The sequence below is a fragment of the Chenopodium quinoa genome, unplaced genomic scaffold (genome assembly GCF_001683475.1).
Source record: "Chenopodium quinoa cultivar QQ74 unplaced genomic scaffold, ASM168347v1, whole genome shotgun sequence".
NCBI classification, from domain to species: domain Eukaryota; kingdom Viridiplantae; phylum Streptophyta; class Magnoliopsida; order Caryophyllales; family Amaranthaceae; genus Chenopodium; species Chenopodium quinoa.
In genome coordinates this window covers 2494528-2515506 of record NW_018745448.1, presented here as the reverse complement: position 1 = coordinate 2515506, position 20979 = coordinate 2494528, and the positions used below count along the sequence as shown (strand labels likewise).

Below are 20979 nucleotides of genomic sequence, written 5' to 3'. Positions count from 1 at the left end.
AATCTGATATGAATTTTAATTTGTCTATAAAACATTCATTTTTCATACTAATATAATAAATATAATACCAAAACAATAAGTTTTGATACTAGATTAACACATATGATCAATTACAAAATATTTTCAAAACTAATTCAATCCTACAACAATACAAATGGTCTACGTCGTCTCTTTTGCTGATTCATAACCCGTAGTTTGACTTTGATTTCACCCTCCATTGTTTCCGACACCACCACATTACTCTCTGATTTAGCATGACCAACATTTCATACTCTAAACCACATCGCTCTCTGATTACGTCGACAGTTTGCCCTTCCTTTCCTCTCAACCACCTTACTCACCTTAAAGCCACCGTGTCACCCCTCACCTTCAAGCCACCGTCGTCGGCCCTCACCTTAAAGCCACCCTCGTCGACCCTCACCTTAAAGCCACCGTCGTCGGTCGTCTATTGTGTCTTCTTGCAAATTCTAAACATCATTCATTGCGTCTTCTCGCAATTCCTCAACATCATTCACAGCAAAAAAGTACAATTAAATTCGAATTTAGATTCAAATTTTTTCATTTGCAAAAGTTTCAAAACAAAATTTTAAAACTATTCATGTGGGCCAACTTCTTCAGCCAATAGAAAGTCTTGTCTATGTCGGGCTACACATAGACTATGTCTATGTGTACCCTTTTCGTTGGAACAATGTTTGGGGTGTAGTATGTTACAGGGTGAGTGCTATGTAGTTAATGTGATCATGGGTCAACTGCACTGTGCACTAGCTACAAGACTTCTCCAACTCGTCTCATTTTAGGAGACATTATAAGGAATACTTAGGCTTTTGAAATTTGTACATTTTCTCATGTTAATTGGGACTTTTAACTCTATAGTTCATTTAGTGGCTAGAAGGGATACAAGCAATTCTAATGAATATGCTTATACAAGCCCTTTTTCCCATTTTAGCATAGCTTGACTTGATTTCATAAAATGCTAGAGTTACATGCTTACCTTAAGTAAAATAAATAAATAAATGGTGAAATAAATATTACTCCGTTCGTTTTATAATGATATTTATGTTTATGTAAATCGATGCAAATTTTTACCTATCTTTGACCGCAAATATATTTAGTATCACATTATCAAAAATTATAAAAGTCAGATCAAGATGAATCAAACTAGATTCCACATGACTATATTTGTTATTACAGATTGATATTCCACATGACTATATTTGTTCTTATAAATTGAGATAAATTTAGAAAATTCTCTCTTATTTTTAAAAAAAGTCAAAGATTCCAAACAGAAACATCATTGTGAAACGGAGGAAGTAGAGCTTAATCTGGACTCAAACCTTAAATATTAGGCTAACCAACTAAAAATCGTAACAATAACGGGCCTAAATGGCACAAAACCAAGAAAGTCGGTCTAACACAAGGACAATCTGAACCTATCTTCACAAGGGCACTTTCGTCAATTCACAACCCGAAACATCCGGCTCTCCGTCTATAAATAAACCCCTCGGGTCTCCAATTCTCCCTATTTTCTCATTCTCTTCTCTTCCGCCGCAGAGAGAGAATTGGTTACGGAGAGATCCACAAATTCTCCATTTCTCCCTCCATAATCCAAAAAAAAAAAAAAAAAAAAAAAAAAAAAAAAAAAAAGACAAAAATCTTCGAAGTAACTCACTTACTACACTGCAGAAGAACATCTTCAATTTCAATTTGGAAAAAAAATTTGATTATAAGTTCATCAATTTCGAAACCCTAATTTTGTTTTGAGTGAAATTTTATTGATTAATTGACTACCTGCAAAGATGGATACTAGATTTCCGTATTCACCAGCAGAGGTTACGAAAGTTCACTTGATTCAGTTCGGAATTCTGAGTCCCGATGAAATTGTAATCTTCTTGCTTTTTTTTCGATTTTGGAAACCCTAGTTTTTGTTTTGATTGATCGGATTTGTGAAATTGTGGTGTTTGTTTGATTGATTGATTGAGGTTTTGTAATGTGCAGCGGCAAATGTCAGTGGTGCAAGTGGAGTTTAGTGAGACGACGGAGAGAGGGAAGCCGAAACCGGGGGGTTTGAGTGATATGAGGCTCGGGACGATTGATCGGAAGTTGAAGTGTGATACATGTACAGCTAATATGGCGGAATGTCCTGGTCATTTTGGACATCTTGAGCTTGCTAAGCCGATGTTTCATATCGGGTTTTTGAAGACTGTACTGAGTATTATGCGTTGTGTTTGCTACAATTGCTCCAAGATTCTGGCCGATGAGGTGAACTCTTTATTTGATTCGTGCTTGCATTGGCAATTTTTCCGGCAATGTGTAGTTGTAGATGTGAATGGAGTGTGTTTGAAGCATGGACTGATTGTTAGCTGTAAACTTTGTTGAGAAGTTTGGAATAACATACCAAGTTTCACTTTAGGAGGATACAGAACGAATGCATATATGTTATATAGTGTCAATTTGAATTCTATTATACCTTGTGTTACTATGGTTTTACAAGGCTAAGCCAATTATGTTGTGTAATCATGCTTACTATGATTTGGATGTAGCTCTATGAAGCTTTATCTTAGACGAAAAACATAATTGTTCTATTAATTTAGGCTAATTTAAAGGACCATACCTTTTATTTTTTTAAAGATTGCAAGATATATTGGTGTGTTTGGATAGAGAAATGGGAAAGAAAAGAAGGGGAGGGAAGTGAAGGGGAGGGGAGGGAAAAAAGATGAGTTTTCCTTTCAAATCTCTCTAAATTGTGGGAGAGATAAATTTCTTACAATTTAATCCCTCCATTTCTCTCCCCTCCAATTCCCTTCCTTCCTCATTTGTTATTAAAATGAAAGGTAATCACTCCCTCCCATTCCTTTCCCTCCCATTCTTCAATCCAGACAAAGTGTATAAGTTGCCCTTGAATAGAAATGGCACATCATACCTGTCTCAAAGGTCCCTAACCTTTAAGTCATACGAGTAAAAGGATTCAACTGCCATCTCTTTGTTTTAGGAGGTGTCTAAGCACCTCACTGCTGGTGTCAATCAGTAGGACAAGATGTTTGACTTAAAAATTAAAATTTTGAGCCTCTGAACTAAGAGGCACTGACAAAAACAGTATCCTACTCATGGCTTGATAGGCAGTGGGGTTGCCTCATAAGGAAGCAACAGTGATTTAAAAATAGATGTCTCAATAAACTTTATATGAGTTAGTGTTGCACATTCTTATTTAAAGATGTTATTTGATTTCTAGGAGGTTAATATACACATGTTTCATCAACCATTGTGTTGCTATCGATTTGCCTACAAGTTGAAGTTTGAATTGCCACTGATGGGTTTGTTGCTGCTTTCTTCATTATTGCAGGAAGACCACAAATTTAAGCAAGCATTGAAAATTAGAAATCCCAAAAACCGTTTGAAGAAAATATTGGAGGCCTGTAAAAACAAAAGGAAATGTGAAGGAGGTGATTCAATGGATGTACAAGATCAGGATGATGAAGAGCCTGCCAAGAAGAGTCGTGGTGGCTGTGGTGCGCAACAGCCAACCTTCACTATTGAAGGTATGAAAATTATTGCCGAGTACAAGAATACTAAGAAGAAAAGTGATGAGCAGGAACAGCTTCCTGAGCCTGCTGAGAGAAAGCAGCAGCTTACTGCTGAAAAGGTTTGTGTCATGGTCTACTAATTAACTTTCTAGCTTTGTCTTTTTTGCAAATATTATTAAAAGCAGTTCGTATCATTTTAAAATGTTCAGGTGCTTAGTGTTCTTAAGAGAATAAGTGATGAAGACTGTCAATTGATGGGTTTCAGTCCCAGATATGCTCGCCCTGACTGGATGATTCTTCAAGTTCTTCCTATTCCTCCACCTCCTGTGAGACCATCTGTGATGATGGATACCTCTTCTAGGAGTGAGGCAAGTGTCTGCTTTTGTTTTCATTTTCTGCATGGTAAAATAATAAGATTTGGCGAGACATGTACAGGTATTCTCCCTGTGTTGGCTATATAGTTCCATAATGGATTTTAATTTGCAATTACTTGTAGGATGATTTGACCCATCAATTAGCTATGATCATTCGTCATAATGATAATCTGAGAAGACAAGAGAGGAATGGTGCGCCTGCACATATCATCTCTGAATTTGCACAGTTGCTGCAGTTTCATATTGCTACATACTTTGACAATGAGCTGCCTGGACAGCCAAGAGTAAGCGCTTTTTTTTTTTTTTTTCTTGCCTTCTACATCTTTGTTCAAATTGAAATCATTTTAGATCTGTTTTTAAGGAGCTAGAATTAACTGTTATCCCATATTGGTGTCCAGGCTACACAACGATCAGGTAGACCAATCAAATCAATATGTACAAGGTTGAAAGCAAAAGAAGGTCGTATAAGAGGCAATTTGATGGGAAAACGAGTGGACTTCTCAGCTCGTACTGTCATTACTCCTGATCCAAATATAAACATTGATGAGTTGGGTGTGCCTTGGAGTATAGCGTTAAATCTCACATATCCGGAGACTGTGACTCCTTATAATCTGGAAAGGTGTATTTTTACTCCTGTTTCATCTGCTGAAAGTTTACCAGTCTTTGTTCTAATCTGCTTCTGTTGTATAGGCTGAAAGAGCTTGTTGACTATGGTCCACATCCTCCTCCTGGTAAAACTGGAGCTAAGTACATTATAAGGGATGATGGTCAGAGGCTTGATCTCCGTTATTTGAAAAAGAGTAGTGACCATCATTTGGAGCTGGGGTACAAGGTCATTTTTCTACTCATGGAAGATGAAATCTATCCCCTTTGCTTTGTTGACTAAGGGTTTGCTGACATTAGTTTATGGTTAAATACAGGTTGAACGGCATTTGAATGATGGGGACTTTGTACTTTTCAATCGACAGCCCAGTCTCCATAAAATGTCCATTATGGGTCACAGAATAAAGATCATGCCCTATTCCACATTTAGACTGAATTTGTCTGTTACGTCACCTTACAATGCTGATTTTGATGGTGATGAAATGAACATGCATGTTCCTCAGTCATTTGAGACTCGAGCAGAAGTTCTTGAGCTAATGATGGTTCCAAAATGTATCGTCTCCCCACAAGCCAACAGGCCTGTTATGGGAATTGTGCAGGATACTCTATTGGGTTGCCGTAAAGTCACAAAGAGGGATACCTTCATAGAAAAGGTGACTGATTCAATGATATGTACTTCTTTGTGTTTCATAGCTGCATAGTAGTTCAGTTCATTAACTTTTTCCTTTTTATGTTCGCTGGGTAACAGGATGTTTTTATGAATATTCTCATGTGGTGGGAGGATTTTGATGGGAAAGTTCCTCAGCCAGCTATCTTAAAGCCCAGGCCTATATGGACTGGAAAGCAAGTATTCAATCTTATCATACCAAAGCAGATAAATCTTGTTAGATTTTCTGCATGGCACCAGGAGACCGAAACAGGGTTCCTTACTCCAGGGGATACTCGTGTCCTGATAGAGAAAGGAGAACTACTTTCTGGAACACTGTGTAAGAAGACCCTTGGGTCATCCAGTGGGAGTTTAATACATGTTATCTGGTATATTCCTCTATTTTTACCATCTGGATAGAGTTTTTCTTATACGTGTCAATGTTTTGGTAGAGTTAACTTTTGAACTTGCATAGCTAACAAACTTTGCAATCTGTTTCTACTTGTGTGTTTATCTTTCCTTAACCTTCCTTTTTATTATTTGAATCTTTTATCATACTGCTTGAACTAATGTAATGTTTACCCGAAACATCAAGTTTAGCTGTCTAGTCTATTAGGATCATAAGTAGCATGGTTTTTTATTTGTTTGAATTGATTATGCTGGCTTCAAGTCAAATTTTGATCTGTTGAGTTGCTGTTGCATGAATAGAGTAGTTTGTACCATCTGTTTGCATTTGCTTTCCATTTCTGATTATGGTGGATCTATCACTGTTGTGCATGATGCTTCCCCAGGATAAGATTCTAGTATAGAGACGATTATATGTAATTCTTATTTGAAAATTTCCTCTTCAACAGGGAAGAAGTTGGACCAGATGCTGCTCGTAAATTTTTGGGGCATACCCAGTGGCTTGTTAATTACTGGCTATTGCAGAATGGTTTTAGTATTGGAATAGGAGATACAATTGCTGATGCATCAACCATGGAGACCATCAATGTGACCATATCACAAGCTAAAAATGAAGTGAAAAACCTGATTAGGTCTGCTCAGGAAAAGCAGTTGGAGCCTGAACCTGGTCGCACGATGATGGAGTCATTTGAAAACAGAGTTAATCAGGTCATTGAAATCTTTATTTTTTAATTTTTAACATTTGGATTGCTCTTATGTCATTATGTGTCTAGAAGTTACTGAGTGATGCTAATATTCAGGTTTTGAATAAAGCTCGTGATGATGCTGGAAGTAGTGCTCAGAGGAGTCTGTCTGAGACAAACAACCTAAAGGCTATGGTTACTGCTGGGTCAAAAGGAAGTTTTATTAACATATCCCAGATGACTGCCTGTGTGGGACAGCAAAATGTTGAAGGCAAACGGATACCTTTTGGATTTGTTGGTCGTACATTACCTCATTTCACAAAGGATGATTATGGGCCAGAAAGTCGTGGGTTTGTGGAAAATTCATACCTGAGAGGATTAACTCCTCAGGAGTTCTTTTTCCATGCTATGGGTGGTAGAGAAGGTCTAATTGATACTGCTGTTAAAACTTCTGAGACTGGCTACATACAGAGAAGGCTAGTTAAGGCTATGGAGGATATCATGGTCAAGTATGATGGTACTGTGAGGAATTCTCTTGGAGATGTTATACAGTTTCTTTATGGTGAAGATGGCATGGATGCTGTTTGGATAGAATCTCAGAAGTTGGATTCCCTGAAAATGAAGAAGTCAGAATTTGAGGCGACATACAGATATGAGTTTGATGCTGATAACTGGGAGCCAGATTATATGTTGAAAGAGCATGTGGATGATCTGAAAACCATTCGTGAGTTCCGTAATGTGTTTGATGCAGAGGTTCAAAAACTTGAAGTAGATAGATGTCAACTTGCAACTGATATTGCTACCACAGGTGATAATTCTTGGCCATTACCTGTGAATCTTAAGAGGCTGTTATGGAATGCTCAAAAGACATTCAAGGTTGACATGAGACAAAAGTCTGATATGCACCCAATGGAAATTGTGGAAGCAGTAGATAAGCTTCAGGAGAGGTTGAAAGTTGTTCCTGGTGATGACTTTTTGAGTAAAGAGGCTCAGAAGAATGCCACACTCTTCTTCAATATCTTGCTCCGCAGTACACTTGCCAGCAAACGTGTCTTGAGGGAGTTCAAGCTTAACCGCGAAGCATTCGATTGGGTTATTGGTGAAATAGAGTCTCGGTTTTTGCAGTCATTGGTAGCTCCTGGAGAAATGATAGGCTGTGTTGCTGCCCAATCCATTGGTGAGCCTGCCACTCAGATGACCCTGAATACTTTTCACTTTGCTGGTGTTAGTGCCAAGAATGTCACTCTTGGTGTTCCAAGGCTGAGGGAGATCATCAACGTTGCAAAGAAAATTAAAACTCCTTCTCTATCAGTCTTCTTAAATCCTGAAATTAGCAAGACAAAGGAGAGGGCGAAAAATGTGCAATGTATCTTAGAATATACATGCCTGCGAAGTGTGACTCATGCCACTGAAGTGTGGTACGATCCAGATCCTATGAGCACTATCATTGAAGAGGATGTCGACTTTGTCAGGTCATACTATGAAATGCCAGATGAAGAGGTTTCCCCTGATAAAATTTCTCCTTGGTTGCTTCGTATAGAATTGAACCGTGAAATGATGGTGGATAAAAAGTTGAGCATGGCTGATATTGCGGAAAAAATCAACTTGGAATTCAGTGATGACATGACGTGTATTTTTACTGATGACAATGCTGAAAAGTTGATCCTTCGTATACGTATTGTGAATGATGAAGGTCAGAAGGGTGACATGGAGGATGATTCTGCTGAGGATGATGTATTCCTTAAGAAGGTTGCTGGTAGTATGTTGACTGAGATGGCACTAAAGGGAATCCCAGATATCAACAAGGTGTTCATCAAACAGAGTAAAGTAAATAAATTTGACGAGGAGAAAGGTTTTAAGGCTGAAACCGAGTGGATGTTGGATACTGAAGGTGTCAATCTTCTTGCTGTTATGTGTCATGAAGAAGTTGATTCTACAAGGACGACGAGTAATCATTTGATTGAAGTTATGGAAGTTCTTGGAATTGAGGCTGTTCGTAAGGCCTTGCTAGATGAGTTGCGGGTTGTCATTTCTTTTGATGGATCTTATGTGAATTATCGCCATTTGGCTATTTTGTGTGATACGATGACATATCGTGGACATTTGATGGCTATTACACGTCATGGTATCAACCGGAATGATACTGGGCCTTTGATGAGATGTTCATTTGAAGAAACAGTGGATATCCTTCTTGATGCTGCTGTATATGCAGAATCTGATTATTTGAGGGGTGTAACAGAAAACATCATGTTGGGACAGCTAGCTCCAATTGGAACTGGTGGCTGTTCATTATATCTTAACGAGGAAATGTTGCAGCATGCTATTGAAGTCCACCTTCCAAGTTATGTGGAAGGCTTGGAATTTGGGATGACACCTGCTCGGTCGCCCATTTCTGGAACACCTTACCATGAGAGTATGATGTCTCCTAGCTACTTGCTTAGCCCAAATATCCGACATTCGCCCATCAATGATGCTTCATTTTCTCCATTTGTTGGCGGCATGGCCTTCTCTCCTGCTTCATCTCCTGCTTATCTCTCACCAAATTCACCTGGTTACAGCCCCACTTCTCCAGGATATAGCCCAACTTCTCCAGGATATAGTCCAACCTCTCCTGGATATAGTCCAACTTCCCCGACTTACAGTCCTGGGTCTCCTGGCTATAGTCCAACAAGCCCGGCATATTCACCCACAAGCCCATCTTACTCTCCCACCTCACCAAGCTATAGCCCCACATCTCCTAGCTACAGCCCCACCTCTCCAAGCTACAGCCCCACCTCTCCAAGCTATAGCCCCACATCTCCAGCCTACAGCCCCACGTCTCCAGCTTACAGCCCGACATCTCCAGCCTACAGCCCGACATCTCCGTCGTACAGCCCGACATCTCCATCATACAGCCCCACATCTCCATCTTACAGCCCCACATCTCCATCATACAGCCCTACTTCTCCATCGTACAGCCCTACATCTCCTGCTTACAGCCCTACATCTCCAGGATATAGCCCTACATCACCAAGTTATAGCCCTACATCACCTAGTTATAGTCCAACTTCTCCAAGCTATAACCCTTCAGCCAAATACAGTCCATCACTGGCATACTCTCCAAGCAGCCCAAGAATATCACCATCCAGTCCCTACAGCCCTACCTCCCAAATTACAGGTATACGTTTTGGCTTGTGCATCAGTGTTTTTTTTTTTTTTGGTTTTAAATTGTGCCAATTCTTCATTATGAGAGAATACACAAGTTTATGAGCCTGCAAATATCTTATTACAGCTTGTTCTTATAATTGTGCCTTTTACTTGTTATTTCAGTCCGACATCACCATCTTACTCGCCGACGTCGCCCTCTTACTCCCCTTCAAGCCCAAGCTATAGTCCAAGCAGGTACTGTTTGTAACATTAGCCTTAAAATATTGTTTTATGATCAATTCACACTTTCACAGGAACATTTCTGCTGATGAGTTTACTTAGTTTATGTTTTTAGTGTATTTATAGAATTACAGAAATGGAATGATATTGCAAGCATTCAAGAGGCTTGTTCTCTCTTAGGATATGTATTATATACTAATAGAATACTCTCATCTATGTTCAACATGTTTTTCTGTATGTCAACTCCCTTATATTGACTAACTTTCAATATTTCCTTCAGAAGCTTCTCACAATGGTTTATACTTTATAGTGCCCCTCCCTTTAGGTTGATTCATTGCATTATCTTCTTGAGTTTGGGTGTTGATACTTGATGGATACATGGTTTTTATTTATTTATTTATAAATTAATTTGTATATTGACACTGTCTTCTGCTTTCAGCCCATATGGCTCAGGTCCAAGCCCTGATTATAGCCCCAGTTCTCCTCAGTACAGGTGAGAATGAGCGATAAAAATATCATTGCTGTGCTCTGGCTTTTGCAGTCTCTTTGGATTCTGGTATATCTGACTTGCTATTTATTTCTTCATGCAGTCCAAGTGCAGGCTATTCTCCTAGTGCTCCTGGCTATTCACCTTCATCAACCAGTCAGTATACCCCGCAAATGAGCGACAAGGATGACAAAAGCAAGCGTTGAAGTCTGGGAAAAGGATTCTGCCCATAATATGCAATGTGCATGATTTGAATGCAAATTAAACACGCTTTGTTACTGCTATTGGGCCAACCCAAGAGCTTGGGTTTTGTTTAGAACAATTGAGTTTGATTGACGATCCTTCTAATCTGGGTAGATGTAATCACTAGCTTGCTTGTTTCGTTGCTCATGCTAATAATGGGTTTTGTACGTGAATATTGATAATTTGAACTTGTAAAATAGTAGTACTATATAGAACAAACTGTTACTATAAAGTATAAACAATTATCAATTTTGGTATTTTCAACTACATTACTCACAGCTTTAGCTGCTGATGAGAAGTTAAATGACATTTTTTTTTTGTATTGTGGTTATGTTTATAATAGAAAAACAATAATCATTTCAGGTATTTTATTGAATGAGCTGTTGAACCTTTAATAGAATTCTCAAGAGAGTCAAGACCCATAAATTGCTTGTGTTTACAGGATTGTCTGTATGCAAACTTAATTTAAAAGTAGAAAAACCGTTACATGCCTTGTTTATTTTATGTAGTGTTTTTGTTATTAAAAATTTACTTTAAAATTTTAAATAATCCAACCTTTGTCCCGTCCTCTCAAAATAAACCAACCTTTGACCTTTATACACCTTATTCCCAAAATGAATCCAAATGACTGGTTACCTTAACATTGGTCAACCTTTCCCTCTCCTTCCTCTTACCATTTGCCAATTGCCATCATCTTCCTCCATCACCCAAACCCAAAGCTCTACCTCATTCACAAGTCTTAACCACCTTACACCAAAAACAACCACCACTACACCTCTGGCCACCATTAGCACCAAAACAGCCACCACCTACCGCACCTCAACCAGCTGACTCAACTCCACTCCACCCCTAAAACAACCTCACCCACCTGTTAACAAACCCATCATCTATCGATACTATATACTAAAGTAATCACCAAAGGAGACACTCGACATAATTTTGTGAAATTTTTTCCCTCCAAAATACTATTCATTTATTTTCCTTAAAATATTCTATTAAAAAAATTTAAATTCTTTTAATAAATTTTATTTATGCAACACATATTAATTTAAGAATTTAAAAGATAGACATTAATAAATTCAAAGTTGAATTTTTTTTTATTATATAAGTCATTTTATTTCAATTAACTCTATTTAATGTCAATCGATTATAACTACTAAGAAATCTTACTTTATAAATCCGTGCATTGTACGGGGCCAAAAACTATTCATGAAAATAAACCCCCAAACCCAACTTCCAAAACAACCCATTACTCGCCTGGAAACAACCCCCACCCCCAAAACAACCCTGGCCCTCGCAAAATCAGCCCTCTCCCCACTCAATACCCATCGCCACACCATCGAAATAACCACTCACCCATACAAAATAAGCCCCCCACCCAAAACTTTTAGCGACCTACGCATTTCGCCTGTAAAAATGGCGGAAATTCCCCCGACAAAATCAACAACTACGACGAAATCGATTACATTTTTTTCTTCTTCAGATTTTCCAAAAATTTTCACTCTCTCTTGATTTTTCTGTGTGTGTTGTCCTCTTTTCCTATTCTCTATTTTTCTCTCTCCTAGGTACGTTTGTGGTGGTGGCGGCGTGTGTGTTGGTAGTGGTGGTGTGTGTGTGTGTGGTGGTGGCTAGAGGTGTTGTTGTTGGTGGGTTTTAAGGGGAGGTGAAGTGGCAATGGAGAAGGCCATGGAAGGGAAAGGAGAGAGAAAGAAGGAAGGTGGTGGCTATGGCGGTGAATATGGTGATGGGGGGAGAGAGAAAGAAGAAAGAAGGGTGATTTATTTTATTTATTTTTAATTTTGTACATACGAATTATTATTATTATTATTGTTGTTGTTGTTTTTTTTTAAGTAAATTAAAAAAAAAGCAGGAGTTACTTCGTAAGTGTAATAGAGTTACTTCGTAAGTGTAATAGGGTTTACTTGGTCAGTGTTAAAGGGGTTACTCCGTCAGTGCTATAAGGTTATTCAGTTATTGTTATAGCGGTTACTCAATTAATATTACAGGGGTTACTTGGTCAGTTTTATATGGGTTATAAGTGGCCGCACGGTGTGGCTGGCCACACACAAGACGGATTATTTTGTGATATTTTTCAACGAGGAAATACAAGTTGATATCCTATATCAACATAACTTGTTGATATAAGGGCATCAGTGTCTTTTCAGTCATTAAATAAGGGGCAAAATCGTCGACACAAGGACTGCCCACACATCCCGTTGAACAATACCCCGTTTCGAGGACAGACGACGTTGGAGAGCTGTCAACTATTGCTCTCTGCAATTCACAATCTCTGAAATTGCTCCAGCTCACCCACCATCGATCTTCAATAACTCAGCAATTTCGCAACCTTCATTCCTGTTACCCTGTAACCATCTTTAATCACTCAGTAGTTTCACTTTGTTCAGCCCATTTCGCCATCTTCAATTACTCAGCAGTAGCAGTTTCTTCGATTACCCCACTCAGTAGATTGATCGTCTTCGCGGTACTGCAATCATGCAGAAACATCGAATCGAAACTATGTACATATCACATAAGACGACTTCAATCATTAACAATAATTTTCCTAACAATCAACGCAATTCCCTATATGAATCAAAAAAATAAACATTAACAATAAGCAAATTGAGTCAGTAAATTTGTTTTTCCCAACAAGCAACATAATTTCCTTTTTCATAATTCAAATATTCCTCGATAAATAACACATGTAGTCTACAATTATGACTCATTGGAGGTTGTAGAACAATCAATAAAACCTTAAACCACGTACATTTCCAGCAACATCAACTGAACCAACGACGAATATACAAACCAAATTAACCCATGGATTGGACAACTTACCTAAAAATTACGACTACGAACAACTTCAATTCAGCTCCGATGCGTCGATTTCACGAACCCAGACCACACAATAATCAGTTAAAGGAGGGATTCGGATATCGAGGTCGAACTTTGCAAACGGGCGAGCAGAAAATCAAACCAGATCTATCGGAAAATCGCCATGAAAGTACCCCCTCTATCTCTGTATATGTGTTTCTCTCTCTTCTTTTCTTTCAAGCAAAGGGTTGGCCACAATAAACACTTGACGACGTTAACTTCACCGTGACACATTTGACTCATAAAACGGGGTCCAGCTCACCAATAGTATTAAACAATGAATAAATTGCAAAAAGTAGGTATCATAATTGCAGAAATGCCATTATATCAACAAAACTTGTTGATATAGGATATCAATGGGGATTGACTCATTTTTCAACAAAGTATGGACCTTCCTCATCCTAAATTCCCGGCTTTCCCCTTGGTTGATAGTTTAATACTGAATAATAGCAAGGTTTAATCCTATATGAAAAAGGAAAAATTCATTTTTTTTTAATTGAGGAAAAATTCATCTTAATAATACTTGACCAATTTACTTTTAATAAACCCAACTTTCGTTTCAGGATCGGTTATTCAAACACAACATAAAGTGAGCATAACACTTAATCATTCTCACAATTATTGAAACACAACAAATGGATGCTACAATTAAGCCGATTTGGCAATATATACAAGATTGAGCATAGTACTTATTCATGTATAGGAACACTCCGCAGAGCTAGGGCCTCAATGGTGAGTCCAGGACCAAATCCAACCATAACACACCATTCACAACCAAAACCGGTTGTCATCTTACCTTGTAAAAGTGATCTCTTTCTCATTTCATCCATCATAAACAACACGCCAACACTAGTCATATTACCATACTCACTTAACACATGCCTTGTGACCTCAAGCTTTTCTACATCGAGCTGGAGTTTGGACTCAATCCCATTAGAATTGCTGCACCACCATTGTGGGTAATCCAAAAGATCGAGTTCCAGCCGTCGATCCCAATGGGCTTAAATAGTTGAACTAGACTTTCCTCAATGTTGTTACAAATTAAACGAGGAAGCTTTTACCGAGGCCAAATGTTTGTCCCATGCTAACAATCGTTGAGGCAACCAGTGGCGGATCTAGGATTTTCAACAAAGGGGGCACCAATATCTACCAACATAAAAGGATATAGACGATTTTTTTTTTTTATTTTTTTTATAAAAAAACTTCTATTCATAGAGGTAAATTCATAATGTAATAAAAAATTTCGATCATAACAAATTTCTACTTAAAAAGTTACAATTGTTCTCGTCGAGTTTTTATATTTTGGAATCGGTTTACGATAGCATCTATGCTTACATTCAAAAACAAATCTTTTTCTAGACTAGTAACCAAACAATAATTCAACAACTGATCTCCCATGCTATTGCGCAATTTGCTTTTAATTTGAGTCATTCCTGAAAAAGCTCTTTCAACACTTGCTGTCGCCAAGGGAGAAGAAACACTAACTTCAAAAGCAGGTATACTATCGGATGAGTTTCATTCTTTTGTGTCTCAACAAGTTTCATGAAAAGCTCATTAAGGTTCTTCAAATTCAAAAATCCCTCATCACTTTTTATATCCACAATAAAATTTTTAAGTGAATCTTCCATAAAAGAAATTTCAACACTCGAAAATTCATTGGGATAAAATCTAGCAAGTCGGATCAATTTGTTAATGTCAAAAGAAGAAAATTGGTTAATGGGATTGAAGCAAGACATGCATATAAGTAATTCCTTACTTACCTCATCAAATCGATAATCAAGTTCTTGCAATTGTAGATCAATGACACTTAGAAAAACTTCAACTCAAAAATGGTGAAGATTAGTCACTTGTGGCCAACCACTACGAAATTGTCGTCTCCCTAGACAACATACTTTTCCTCCATGTTAGGAATTTCAATGTCATACTTAACCATAATTGTGGTTACTTTTTCCATGTGAGAATCCCAACCATCATCTTGTAACTCTTGTAAATGTCTCTTAGTTACATCAACCATAGTCATTGCATTGACAATATCTTGATCACTTTTTTGTAAATTCATGTTCAACTCATTTGTAATAGAAAATATACTCTTCATCAAATGTGCCACAAAGATAAAATCAAATGTCATCAATAAGTGAATAAGTGACTCAACTTTATTCCTATCAACACGATCAGAAATAGCTCCACTGTCATCAAGTGACTCAAGAATCGTGGGATACAAATTAAGCACTTTCAAAATGGTTCTATAGTGAGAACCCTTACGAGTATTGCCGGGTCTACTCAAGCTACGCTCTTGATTTAAACCAGTTCCCGATTCAAGTTCACCCAATGTTAGTGCCTCTGCAACATGTTCATCCTGTTTTTGTCGAAGAAATTCTTTTCTCTTAGGTGAACCACCCACAAAATTCAATAATGGTGCAAGCACATCAACAAATAGCCACCCACAATCAGCATTTTTCTTAGCTACGCCAACAAGAGTCAATTGGAGTTGATGGAAAAAACAATGAACAAAATATGCAGATTAAGATTCACTTTTAATTAAAGTTTTAAGGCCGTTAATTTCACCTTGCATATTGCTGGCACCATCATAACCTTGACTACGAGTTCTAGAAAAAGTGAGAGAATGCTCCATAAGTAATGATTCAATTGTAGCTTTTAGTGTCAGAGATTTGGTATCAGCAACATGGATAATACTAAGAAAGCGCTCATTCACCTCTCCTCTTTTATTTATGTATGACAAACAAAGAGCCATTTGTTCTTTATCAGATATATCAGCAGACTCATCAACAAGAATAGCAAAAAAATCACTTCCCAATTCATCAATTATTGCTTTGGTTGTTTCTTTTGCACAAGCATTAATGATGTCTTTTTGAATAGTAGGAGAGGTCATTTGAGAGTTACTCGGAGCATTTTCAAGAACTACTTGCCGAACATCAAAATTTTCAGTTGCAAGAAATTTCAGAAGTTCTAAAAAATTACCTCGATTCGACGAAGACTCACTTTCATCATGACCACGTTGGGGTAACCCTTGAAGTAATAACCACCTCAAACACTTAATAGAAGCTTGTAGTCTCTTTCGATACTTACTCATAATATCCTAAATTTTCTTAGATAAACCAGATGCAATGGAACCCTTCTAATTTTTAAAAGCATTTAAATTTGCCATAGCTTGATAGTGGGCACTCATATGTCCTCCAATATGCTTATCATATGCATCTGTTTTATTCCAAGCTCTAAATCCACCACTTACAAAAGCATCTCCACCCGGTGAATTTTCATTCTTGAATAAATAGCAAGGAAAACAAAACGCTGCATCCTTTTCAACACTATACTCAAGCCAAGATTTATAGTTTTTGAACCAATTAGGGTTAAATCGACACATTTTCGGCCCAAAAGGTCTTTGAGGAAATTCATAGTCTTTAGGATGGCAAAGTTTTCTTTGAATATATGCTCTCCTAACAAGATTCCTGTCATTTGGATGAAACTCATATATCTTTTTACTTAGTCCCGGACCATGAGGAAGATTTATAACATCAACCACAGTTAATCTTTCTTCATCGTTTGGAGCTTCAGTCCTAGGATTTGAACTAGCTCCAATTTCTGCTTCACCTCCTAAATTTTGAGGGAGGTTGATTTTCTTGAGATTGGGGAGGATTAAGACTAGAGGTAGCACCAAATTCTTTATGAACTCTTTTTGAAAAAAAAACTTGTAATATCTCTTGTTTTTGTTCTCTTCATACTGTAATTTTAAAGGAGTATAATTAGATTTTTTACAATTACTTTAACAAGATACAATTATTTTGTATAGATTTACAATTAATTGATAATCCCTCATTCCCTCAAACAAATTTATAATTTACTAATAGTAATAAAGTACCACCGTAACAAATTATTAATGTGCAATATTCAACATATTATATGATTCGTATCAATTTCAATTATAAAATCTATTAAAAATATCAACATTCAACAACAAAATCAAGGATAAAAATTAGAACATTAAAGAATAACAAAGGATAATAAGAAAATAACTGACCTTAATTTGGTGGATGTGACACCCACAAACAAGAAACAATACAAAATCACACAAGAATTCGACCAATTTTCACTTTCGTTGAAACCTAAAGGTTATAACTGTTGAATACGGAGAATTGTAAAGTACTGATATTCTTTTACTGTTGGGGACTATTTGTTTTTTAGTGTGGTTGGGGTATTGGGGTTTGGGGATTTGTACGAGTAATTGGATTTTGAGAAGTGAAAAAATTGGAAATATTAGATTTTAGGGGAATAGGGGTTAGGTGTAGAATTCTAGAAGTAGTAGTATTCCTTTTTTTTTTAATTGTACTTTTAAGGTTTTTTTTTTAATTTTTTTACTTTTTGTCAATTGTCAGAGCATCAAACAAGTTTACAACTACTCTAATCATCTAATGGGGATGTTCTGACGGGAAAGTGGGGGCACACTTATTATAATTTTTTTTTTAAAGGGCCAATCAGATTTTTTTTAATAAAGGGTGGGCACATGCCACCCAGGACACTGTGTAGGTCCGCCTATGGAGGTAACCTCACCTTGAGTGTAAGGTATAGTCCTTTGTGTGCCTGAAACTATTTGGAAACACTGTCTCTCAATTGAGAAATCGGGGTCAACTCCAACAATGACGACTGCTGCCCCATCACCATTTAAGGCTTGGCCTACCAAAGATTCAATATGGGTTTCAAAAGGACCATGGAAATTAACAGCCACAGTCTCAGCCCACACTATAAGTATACGGGCCCCTTTATTATTCTCTGCTATGTCCTTGGCATGGCGGAGAATCTGGGGGCCGGCATAACATCCTACTTAGTACATGACAGTTCTATGAACTGAGGGGTCCAGTTCGAGAGCATTGGCTAGCTCGTAGTCGGCCCTGGGCATGGATAGAGCCAACCTGAGAATAATCAACACTGCTTACCATTACGGTAAACAGGGCAAACCAAAACAAATAAGAAATACGGATTAGCTAAATATGTTAAGTATGATAAGTGCAAGATAATATAAAATCAATTTATTTGCAAACATGCTTTTAAAATCAATTTCAATAATTAATCCAATAATTCCAAAACTCTTGATTCAAAACCAATTCTCCATATTCTCAAACCAATTCCAATAATTCAATAAATATGATTTAATTTATATAACCAATTCCAATGATTCAATATTCAAATAATAGTTGATAAAACCAATTCCAATAAAAACCTATTCCTTTTAATCCAATTCCTCACCCAAGTGTGCACACCCCCCAAACTAGTCTCATTATATTACAAGGCTATTCTTGAGGAAAGACCCGATCATACAAAGTCCAAGACCTTATCAATAAACCAAATCCGCAGAGTGGGATTACCTGGCCAACATGCTTATTAAGCATTATTAATAATAATAATAATAATAATAATAATAATAATACACTACTACAAAATTAGCCAAAGAGACCCGTTCAAATTAGCCAAAGAGATTGCCTTAGAGGCGGTCTCTAGCTAAGCGGTCTCTTTGGCTAAGAGACTGCTTCTGTATAGGCGGTCTAAAGTTTCAAAACTTGAGACCTGTTATCTAAGAAAAGCAGTTTCTTTGGATAGTTGAAATATTAAAATTGTAGAAGCATAAGAGACCCTTTTTGTCAGAAAAGCGGTCTCTCATTTTAATAATTAAGATCTGTGAACTTAGAAAAGCTGTCTCTTTTGTGGGTTCAAGAGAGACCAGTTTTGTTAGATAGGCGGTCTCTTGCTACATTTTATTTAAAAAAAATAATTTACAAAAACAAATATACAATTTTAATAAATATTGTTTAAAGAACTATACATTATACATGTAACATTTACATTTTAGATAATTTATTGTATGTATTACATAATTTATAGTACTAGGTACTATAATCTATTAATGTGTGATGATATAAAAAAAATTAACACTAAAAATGAACCATCATCCACTTGTTTCATTGGAGTGTTTCATCTTCTTCATCATCATCGGTCTTCATCCTCGTCATCATCATATCATCATCTCCATTAAAATTTAGATCATAGATAAACCTATAATAACAGCAAACAATAATAAGGTTAGATTTACACTAAACACAATAAAAAAATAGAATTAAAGATTTACACTAAATGGAAGTTATACGGAGTTAAAAAAAATCAAATTCATAATAATAACAATGTAAATATAAATAATGAAATTAAAAAGCAAAAACAGAAGAAAAAAAAATTAACCAAAAATAAATTAAGAAACTACCAAGTTAACAAGAAAGCCCGAGGCCATTCCCATTCCTATCAGGGGAGATGCCTACCATCTCTCCTTTCTACGAACACGAAATTACCAAGTTTTTATAGTCACAAATTATACCAAAATGTACTATTGAAATAAAATAGGAAAAAAACCATAAAAAAGAAACAAATTAAAATCGGTAAGATCTAAAACAAAATTCAAAATAGAAATGAAAATAAAAACTTCTTTTATTTTTTTTTTATTTTTTTTTTTTTGTAATGGAATGAAATATGAAAACTCAAATATAGAATGAAATATGAAAATTTAAAGAAAAAAGAGTTTTTTTAACGAAAAATAAAAACGAAAACAATGAAAATTGAACAATAAAAATCGAAAACAGAGAATAAAAGATCTAAAACGAAAATTAAAAACAGATCTAAATTATTATTATAAAAATCAGAATTGAAAACCAAAAGCAAACAAAAATTTAGATGAACAAATGTTTATCAAAATTTTAGGAAAACGATATAAGAACATAAAATGAAAACAAAATATAAACATAAAAAAAAAATACAGATCTCTAAGTTTTGCAAAGATGATAAAATAGCTAAGATCTAAAAAAAAATACCAGGAATTTATAATGGAGTACATAAATGGCTATTAAACCCAAAATTAAAACATTTCCTGTTAATGCATGCTCAAATGAAGACGAATCGGATGATGATAGCTACAATGATAAAATTGTGGGAGGTAGCTAGTTGATGGGAGATGATGGAAAATGGAGAACAATGAAAGGAACAATCTGGAAGAGAAAGTGAGGAGGCGAAGGGGGGAAGGGAGAAGAAAGAGAAAGTGAATGAAGAGGCAGAGAGTTAAAAACAACTAAGGTTTTTTCAGTTTAGTAAAAATTCTACAGAGACCTGTTAACTGAAAAAACAGGTCTCTACGAATTTTTAATGTAAAAAAAAAATAATAAATTTTCTAGAGACCTGTTATCTACCCCACCGGTCTCAAATTGTTTTTATTATTAAAAAAATAATAAAAGAAAACCACAGAGACTAGTTAACTTAAATAACCGGTCTCTAAAGTTTTTTTACCACGCAAAGAAATGAAATTTGAGACCCGTTATCAATGATAAATGGTCTCTTAGAAAAACTGATATTTGTAACGCCCTAGCAGTAACTGACATAAATTATGTTAGTTACAAAAAGAGTATTAGTAACTGGCATAGATAATGCGGGTTACAAATAAACTAGTATTAGTAACTAGTATAACCAAGGTCAGTTACAACTAGTAGGTTAATGATAGGGTGACCAACTTTTAGTAATGGGCATAAAAAATGTCAGTTACAAATAATAAGTCAAACTTTATAGACCATATTAATTGTAAGGGGATTTATTAAGGGGCTTTATTAAGGCCGGTCACTCACACTTCACTTGTATTTTTCTTTTTTTAATTTTAAACAAAAAAATTTATTATTTTATTTATTTTTTTTTTTTTTAGGAAAACGAAAAATAAAAAAGAAAATAGTTGGTACTG

The 20979-nt window shown here is 36.3% G+C and overlaps 2 protein-coding genes and 1 long non-coding RNA gene across 4 annotated transcripts; 1 reads left to right on the top strand and 2 right to left on the bottom strand.

The window, feature by feature from the left end:
• Positions 1–1353: 1353 nt before the first annotated feature.
• Positions 1354–10694, top strand: LOC110713826 (DNA-directed RNA polymerase II subunit 1). Of its 2 annotated transcripts, none has more exons than XM_021892267.1 (14): positions 1354–1880; positions 1996–2259; positions 3341–3640; positions 3731–3889; positions 4018–4179; positions 4294–4514; positions 4586–4727; positions 4816–5151; positions 5247–5533; positions 5999–6257; positions 6350–9383; positions 9535–9613; positions 10038–10091; positions 10189–10694. In XM_021892267.1, exons 1-14 carry the CDS (start codon positions 1797–1799, stop codon positions 10289–10291), a joined length of 5484 nt encoding a protein of 1827 aa, XP_021747959.1. In that variant the 5' UTR covers positions 1354–1796; the 3' UTR covers positions 10292–10694. The 2 variants fall into 2 exon arrangements, with proteins under 2 accessions (XP_021747959.1, XP_021747958.1); XM_021892266.1 differs by having other exon boundaries at positions 1365–1880; positions 6350–9389; positions 9542–9613.
• Positions 10695–13891: 3197 nt separating this feature from the next.
• Positions 13892–16293, bottom strand: LOC110713585 (zinc finger MYM-type protein 1-like). Its single transcript, XM_021892034.1, has 3 exons — positions 15768–16293; positions 15095–15665; positions 13892–14144 (listed from the first exon to the last, which is right to left on the bottom strand). The coding sequence occupies exons 1-3, from the start codon at positions 16291–16293 to the stop codon at positions 13892–13894; spliced, it is 1350 nt and encodes a 449-aa protein (XP_021747726.1).
• A 2726-nt stretch (positions 16294–19019) lies between these two features.
• On the bottom strand, positions 19020–20437 carry LOC110713697. The gene is made up of 2 exons (XR_002510037.1): positions 20069–20437; positions 19020–19265 (listed from the first exon to the last, which is right to left on the bottom strand). It is a non-coding gene; the product is annotated as an uncharacterized LOC110713697 (long non-coding RNA).
• Between the last annotated feature and the right edge of the window lie 542 nt (positions 20438–20979).

Coding starts and splice junctions, on each gene's coding strand:
- LOC110713826 (XM_021892267.1), top strand. CDS start 1,797: ATGGATACTAGATTTCCGTATTCACCAGCAGAGGTTACGAAAGTTCAC. Junction 9,384..9,534: donor CTACAGCCCTACCTCCCAAA/TTACAGGTATAC, acceptor CTTTTACTTGTT/ATTTCAGTCCGACATCACCA. Junction 10,092..10,188: donor CCCAGTTCTCCTCAGTACAG/GTGAGAATGAGC, acceptor TTCTTCATGCAG/TCCAAGTGCAGGCTATTCTC.
- LOC110713585 (XM_021892034.1), bottom strand. CDS start 16,293: ATGAGTAAGTATCGAAAGAGACTACAAGCTTCTATTAAGTGTTTGAGG. Junction 15,666..15,767: donor TGGTGCCAGCAATATGCAAG/GTGAAATTAACG, acceptor TTGTTGGCGTAG/CTAAGAAAAATGCTGATTGT. Junction 14,145..15,094: donor ATTCCTAACATGGAGGAAAA/GTATGTTGTCTA, acceptor ATGGTGGTGCAG/CAATTCTAATGGGATTGAGT.